This window comes from Tyto alba, unplaced genomic scaffold, assembly GCF_018691265.1.
Source record: "Tyto alba isolate M040663 unplaced genomic scaffold, T.alba_DEE_v4.0 Super-Scaffold_23, whole genome shotgun sequence".
In the NCBI taxonomy this organism is placed as follows: domain Eukaryota; kingdom Metazoa; phylum Chordata; class Aves; order Strigiformes; family Tytonidae; genus Tyto; species Tyto alba.
The window spans coordinates 29196183-29203756 of record NW_024881297.1 but is presented as its reverse complement, the minus strand read 5'-3'; the positions used below and the strand labels follow the sequence as shown (position 1 = coordinate 29203756).

Here is a 7574-nt window from a genome sequence, read left to right as displayed (position 1 = left end):
TTAGGGGTTCTCATTCAGGGGTGCCCACCCAATGGAGCTCATCCAGGGGGGTTCATCCCAGGGTGCTCACCCAAGGGTGCTGGTCTGGGGATACCGATCCAGGGATGCTCACCCATGGGTGCCCATCCAGGGGTGCTCATTCAGGGGTGTCCATCCAATGATGCTTATCCTGGGGTGCTCATCCCAGGGTGTTCACCCAAGGGTGCTGGTCCAGGGATACCGATCCAGCGATGCTCACACATGGGTGCCCACCCAGGGGTGCTCATCCCAGGTGGCTCATCCCAGGGTGCTCACCCAAGGATGCTGGTCCAGGGATGCTCACCCACGGGTGCCCAACCAGGGGACCCTGGCCAGCATACCCACCCGAGGGTGCTCGTCGAGGGGCACCCGACCAGAGATGCCCAGGGACCGGGGGTGCCCACTCGGGGTGGGGGGGGACACCCAGCCAGGTATGCCCGGGGTTGCCGTCGGGGCCCCGGTGGGGCGGCAGGAGGAGCCGGACTCGGCCACCTCCCCCCCGTGGGAGGAGCCACGCGGGATCCGCGGCCGGGCAGGAGCCGCCGGCAGCGCGGAGCTCTCAAAACCGCCCGAGAGCGGAGCTGCCCGCTCCCGGTGCCGCCCCCGGTGCCGCCGCCGCGGGAGCTGCCCGCGCCCCCGGGGCTGGAGGCACCATGCGCCCGGGCAAGTGACAGCGGGGACTCGCTCCGGTACCCAGGTAAGGACGGACCTGGACCCCCCCCCGAGGGTGCGGGAGACCCGAAGGGACGTGTCGGCACCTCCGACGGGGCTCCGCGGCCGCTCGGTGCCCCCGGTTCCCCGGGTGACCCTCCGGGAGGGCGTGGGGGGCTCTGCCCCGACGGCAGAGCAGCGGAACCCCGTCCCGGGGTGGGGTTTGCACCCTTCGAGGGGACCCGCCGAGGGTGCAAGGGTGAAGGGTGGGATGGAGCCGAGCCCCAGCCATGTCTTCCCCCCCCCCCCGTGCTCCCCGCAGCCGTCGGGGATGGAGCCGCAGCCCCGGGGCCGAGCGGGGACCCCCGGGGTGGGGGGCTCTGCCCTGTCTCGGGGCCGGCCACGGGCTGGCAGCAGGTCCGGCCACCCCCGGCCACGTCGGGGACGGGATTTCGCTGGGGATGGAGGTGATGAAGGTGAAGGAGGTGATGAAGGACCTGCTCCAGCCCCCGGCTTTTGTTTCTCCGCTCCCAGAGGGGACAGCCCGGGGAGGGGAGCCCGGTCGGGGTACCTGATACTCTGCAAGGGGATCCCCTTCCCCAGTGAGTCCTGCTCGGGGTTCCCCAGGACCCCAACAGGGAGGAAACAAGCATCCCCCACCTTCCTCCCCCTTTTCCAGGGATGCCGTAGGGCTGTCTTTGAGCAGATCCCCCGCTCCAAAAAAAACACCCCAGTTGGCTGAGGGTGGGACTGGGAGCTCTGGGCAGCACTGGGTCCAGCACAGCCAACACCAGTGCCCCCGTAACCACCCCGCTGGCTGTGCTGGAGCCGATGGAGCAGCTGTAGGGTTTTTAATCCGCCCTGCAGCCAGAACCCACCAGGTCCACGTCCAGCTGGGCCACATCTTGCTGCGTTCCCAGGCAGGACATGGCGCCGCGGTCTCAAGTAAATCCTAATTTTCATGGTCTGCTTGGGGGGTGTATTCTCCCTCCTACCCCTCTCCGTGATGAATTCCCGGCCCCAGCTGCCCGTTTTGATTCTGACTCTTGTGCCAGCATCTTCCCTGCATCCTCCCCCTCAGCCCTCTGGGTTTTTCCTGCTTTGGATGGCCCTGTCCGGGGTCAGGGTCTTCGTACCAGGGGCTGGAGTCGGTCAATCTTTGTCCTGAACCAACTGTCCTCCTCTGGGGGAATCGAGTCCCTTGGAAGGAAACCAGTGGAGGGTTGAAACCAAGTTCCTGGTCCTACAGGAAAGGAAAAGGAATTGAACCCCCTCATTTTGGGATGGGAGCTCAGTGCTGGTGACACAAAGGGAGAACATCTTCCTCTGCTCTGAGCTGAGCCATCCCTACTTGAAAATCTAAGTTTTCGGCTACAGCAGGCTTTCTCCTGCAGTAGATTTCTTGTGGTTCTTTCAGGCAATGTGGGATGGAGACGTTTGAAAAGGAAAGATATCCAAAATAACAGGGCTGGACAAGCTTCCCATTTCCCAGTGGGTTCCCAATGCCTCCTTACTTGGGAAACTGGGAAACTACCAGGGTGACTTCATCAGGCAATTCCTTCTTTGTCTACTGTTCCCCCCCCTTTTTTTTTTTTTTTTTTTTTTTTTAATCAGTATTCTGGAGAAAGAGAGGAAAATCCCTAAAAAATCAAACTGGATTTCCCAAAAGACAACCTTTTAAAACATTTCCAGGCGAATACTGCGCCGCAAAGTGCAGGGAAGGGAGGAAGATGCCGGGCTCACCTCTTGAACCTGGTGATTTTCTTCTGGGGTGGATTCTGGTGCCCGGGGCTGGCAGGGGATGGGGGCTGCTGCGTGCGAGAGGGGGTCCCCCAGGGTAGAGTGAAATTAGCTCTCGGATTGCAACCCGGCGGGGTTTTGGGGCAGATCCTGAGCTGCTTCTGGGCTGTCCTCACCACGCAGAGCTGGCGCAGCCCCGTGGTCCCACCAGGATGCTGGCAGAAGGTGTCTGGACCAGCTCCACTCGTCCTGAAGATGGTCCTTCCCCACATTCACCCACCAGATTTCCCGGCACCTTGATAGACCCCTCTTACTCTGCTGAAGAGTTAATTGGGGCCACATGGTCCTCCGGGGATACGATGGCTGTGTGCAGCAATTAACACTCTAATCCAGCCTGCAAGCCCCATCACTCATATTAAAAGTGGGTTTTTCCACGTGGGGTGGACGGGGCGGTGGAGCCAGGGCTTGGGCAGCACACTTTCAGCAAAGCTGCTTAGATGTTAAGCTTTATTAAATGAGTCAGGCACGATGACAGGATCTGGGGGGGGGCGATTAACATGAAACCCAGGCTGGTTTTGGGCGGTGTGACCGTGTTCGTTATGGCAGAGGGAAACGAAGGTTCAAGCAAATGTGCTCAGGTTAAAAGAGCTCCGGCAGGAAAAGCCCAGCAGAAGACCTTTACTTTCAGGCTCCCTTTTGCAATGCACAACATGACAATCAGGGTTGGAGCCAAGAGGGGAGGGACACATGTGTGGAAATAACCCCAAAATTGTATTGTTGGAAGCTCTGAGCCCTGGAAAAGAACTGCTGGGCTCCAGGGAGAGGCTTCAGTGACTCCCCCAAAAATTCACCAGAAATTCTGGCAGATAGATAAATAGATAGATGATGGATAAATAGACTCTGTAGGTACCACTGGTGGACAGAAAGCACTTGATGTCTCTGGAAGATCATTTTGACCTCAGTTCCTAGTGCCCTCAGCGTATCGAGCGACTCTTCTGCTGGAATTTGCTAACATCTCCTTGTCCCTTTGTTGCAGGGATCAGAGATGACCAAGACGTATGCCAAGCCCAAAGAGATGGCGGAGCTTGTGAGCACCCAAGCCTGGATGGATGAAGCGTTGAGCTCCAAAGCTGAGCTGAAGGAAGAGGACGGCAGGCAAGGTCCTTTTGGAATGATGTCTGGCTTGAATGAAGAGCACGACAGCGTTGAGGAAGAAGAGGAGGAAGAGGATGATGGGGAAAAGCCGAAGAGAAGAGGACCAAAGAAGAAGAAAATGACCAAGGCGAGGCTGGAGCGGTTCAGGGCCCGGCGGGTGAAGGCCAATGCCCGGGAGCGCACGCGGATGCACGGTCTGAATGATGCTCTCGACAACCTGCGGAGGGTGATGCCCTGCTACTCCAAGACTCAGAAATTGTCCAAGATTGAGACACTGAGGCTTGCAAGGAACTACATCTGGGCTCTCTCTGAGGTGCTCGAGACGGGGCAGACTCCTGAAGGGAAGAGCTTCGTGGAGATGCTCTGCAAGGGCTTGTCCCAGCCCACCAGCAACCTGGTGGCTGGCTGTCTGCAGCTGGGACCGCAGACCTTGTTCCTGGAGAAGCATGAAGAAAAGTCGCCGGTGTGCGAATCGGCCGTATCCAGCCACTCCTTCAGCTACCAGTCCCCGGGGCTCCCAAGCCCACCCTACGGGACCATGGAGACACATCTGCTGCATTTAAAGCCTCCGACCTTCAAGACCTTGGTGGATGCTTCTTTTGGAAACCATCCCTCTGACTGCACCACTCCCCCCTACGAGGGTCCCCTGACGCCGCCCCTGAGCATCAGCGGGAACTTCTCCTTGAAGCAAGATGGGTCTCCAGACCTGGAGAAATCCTACCCCTTCGTGGCCCACTATCCCTCAGTCAGCCTGGCTGGAGCACACGGACATGCCTCTCACTTCCAAAACACAGTGCCCCGCTACGAGATCCCCATAGACATGAGCTACGAGTCCTACCCCCACCACGTGGCCGGGCCTCAGCTCAACGCCGTCTTCAATGAATAGCAGAGCAGAGTTAGACCCAAATTCTTGACACGGAGAGAAGTTCAGCCGCGTCGCGGAGCTGCTTCTAGAACGGACACAACCAGAGCGGTGTCGTCGCTACGGGGTGAGGGACTTCTGAGCATCTCTGCAGGACAGGGCTGTGGGAGGTTCAGCTGGCCCTCCGGTCCTCTCCCAGCAGGTCTGCACTGGTGCCACCTTGCTGATTCCCGAGCTGTCCCCAGGAGCCACGCGAACCCTTCCTGACAGCTGAGCAGCCGCCACCGAAAGCTGAACCGTCGCCTCCCTCTCCCCCAGAGACGCTCATGAAGGTGGCTTCACCCTGCAGGACTTTCTGCCTGAAGGTGCTCCAGCACTCGGGGTCGTCCGTTGCCAAGACGCGACGGCTCCTTTTCCTCCCTTTTTTGGGGTGGTGGGGCGTGGGCACCCCTCCGCCTCTCATCAGGTGGCAACAAACCCCTCTTGCCCCTCGGGATGACCAGTTCCCCTTCCGCAGGCTCTGATGGGATCGTGGTTCTCCCAGTCCAGCCGTGGCCGGGCGGACTGGCAGAGGTGGGAATACTCCAGACCACTTGCAAAAGACCAACACGGTTGCTCCTCCTTGAAGCTTCCCACCCAACGGAGAACCTTATCCTTGGATATCCCTGGATGACACGGTCCGGCCAGGCTCAGAGCTTCTCCCTGATGGTCCCTCCACCCCTCTCCTGCTCTGAGCCCTGCTGCCCGTCCTCTTCTGAGCCCCAGACCTCGCCTGTGCCCTACGGCCAGCGTGAGATCAGCAGCACGCGGCTCTCGAAAACTCATTAAGGGACCATTGGTCTTTCAGAGCCCAAATATCCCGGCTGGAAGAGGAGCTCTCCCGCCAAACCCTTGCTCCTGACTAGGGCCACGTCTTCCTGCGGTCTGTAGTGTCATTTATCACGACCCGTGTCCCGCACACATCCTGCCAAAAGAAGTGTGTCTTAATTTCCTGTTTTATTTATTATTTACTGTGCGCGCGCGCGTGTGGGTGGGGGGTCTAATTTATTTCCTTCCATTTTACATGAAATGTGGAATGTGCTAAATAACCTCCTCATTTTCCAGTTGACTTCCAAGTGCTTAGTTGGAGTTAGCTTTGTGGAGACGTGTGGTTTTTGCAGTGCTGTCGCTCCAGGATTATTTATTAGCCATTATTTATTTAATTTATTTTCTTCCCGCCCTCGCGGTCTATTTTCTGGTGATGAAAGCAAGTATTTAACCAAGGGGTTACATATTTAATGTTGAACTACACATTTAACACGGCCATTTCTTGGGTTTCGGAGGCTGATTGTGCCCAGCAGCTCCCAGCTCATCCCTTGTATTTCTATATGAGCAATAACTTTTAAAGGCTATGCAACTATTTTTGTTTTCAAGAAAATTCCGGCAACTATTTTTGATGTCCCACTGGCCTTGTGAGCCCGGCTGGCCCAACCTCCCTGTTTTGCAGAGGTGTTTTGTATAAAGTTGGGAATTTGGAGATGACTTGAGCTCCGGAGGTCCCTGCCCAGCCCCTGGGCCCCTGGGGCTTCTCCCCTTTTGTACCGAGAGCAAATGTTTATCCTTTTGTAAAGAAAGCAGAAACGGGGTTTTAGCTCAAATAAAGTTGTGGTCTTGTTTCAAGCAGCGTCGCCCCAGGGCTGTTGTCTCTTTTTTTGTGGTCCTCAGCGTGGTGGTGAGGGGCTGCCTGGGGTGGGGGGGGGACTGGAAAATCCGAACCCCCCTGTGCTGCGGTCCAACTGGGATCCCTGACCTTGGGGCTGGGCTCCGTGGGCTGCTGCTGGTGGCTAGTGCTGGCCATGGGACTCCCTGGGAAGGTCACCTCCGGAGGCGTGGGGTGGGGGTGGGTGCTGGGGGGCTCGTTTGGTGGGTGCATTTAACACAGGGGTGCTGCCGGCTCGGCCCGTCTGGCCCCAGCGTTCCCGGGGTGCCTGTCACGAGCACACGCGTAGCCACGGAGGCGGGCGTGCACGCACACACAAGCGTCACACGCGTGTGATTGCCCGTGGGCACGCCGATGCCCCCCATCCCGCGGGGGGGCCTGCGTGTGCGCCCGCGCTGGTGCAAACCGCACGCGTCCACGCACACGGGGAGACGTGCCCGTGCAAGCGCACGCCCACGCGGGTCAACTTTCCCCCCCGTGACCGTGGAAAAGCTCTGGGACCCGTCCCACCCGCTCCGTGAAAGCCCCGTGGACATCCTGGTTTCACCCCGTCTAAGCTTCCCCCCCCGAACTGAGAGAGGGGCTGTGCGTGGTCCAGCCCCCCGCAGCACCCCCCGAATCGTCATTACCCAGTAAAAAAACAAAACAAAAAAAAAAAACAAAAAAACAAACCAAACCCCAAAGCAGCTTCTGGCTGCACCTCGCGTGGGGGGACCCCACTCTCCACGTGTCCTCGCACAGCTCAGTGCCTCTCCGTCCCCTGGCCCCGCGTGCCGGCTGCTGCCGGGAGCCCGGTGGGATCTGCCGAGCTCCTCGTCCCCCCCCCCCCGCAAGCTGTGCCCGGCACACGGCTGCCGCTGCCCCACGCGGGGCGAGGCGGGGGGGGGTTCTCTGAGGATGGGAAGGGAGGGGGGGGCTCTCTGGGGGGGGACCCGCAGCTGCAGCCGCGCTTGCAGAGGGCTGGGGGGGGGGGGGTGCGGGGGGATGCTGAGGTGGGCAGGGGGCTGGAGAGGAGAGGGGAGCTTGTGTGCCCGCCCCCCACCCCACCCACCCACCCACCGGCAAGTGGGGAGATGCTCTGGGAAGCAAACTTGGGGGGGGGGGGCACCTACCTGGGGTTGGGTCTTACCCTTATTGCAGCCTGTGGAAAAGGGGAGCCCCCCCCCCCCCCCCCAAGCCCGTATGCACAACCTATAGCTGCACCCACACGCGGCGAAGGCTCCGCCGCTTACACACACGTGCACACAGGGCCACACGCGTGCCGGAACGAGCATGTGCCGGCTCCCAACCTTCCCACACAGCTCTCTGCACCCAACAGCCCCCCCACACACCACCCCCCACCCCACACCCCCCGGCTTCCCTTACACCCCCACACCCCGGACACCCCCAGACACGCACGTGTGCGCACACACCCGCGGCCACGCTCCCTCCCGGCCCCGCAATGATGCT

General features: G+C 59.8%; 1 protein-coding gene across 1 annotated transcript; it reads left to right on the top strand.

Annotated features, from left to right (window-relative positions):
* The first annotated feature begins 537 nt into the window (after positions 1-537).
* Positions 538-6080, top strand: NEUROD4 (neuronal differentiation 4). Its single transcript, XM_042796797.1, has 2 exons — positions 538-715; positions 3446-6080. The coding sequence occupies exon 2, from the start codon at positions 3455-3457 to the stop codon at positions 4448-4450; it is 996 nt and encodes a 331-aa protein (XP_042652731.1). The 5' UTR covers positions 538-715; positions 3446-3454; the 3' UTR covers positions 4451-6080.
* The last annotated feature ends 1494 nt before the right edge of the window (positions 6081-7574 follow it).

Coding starts and splice junctions, on each gene's coding strand:
- NEUROD4 (XM_042796797.1), top strand. CDS start 3,455: ATGACCAAGACGTATGCCAAGCCCAAAGAGATGGCGGAGCTTGTGAGC.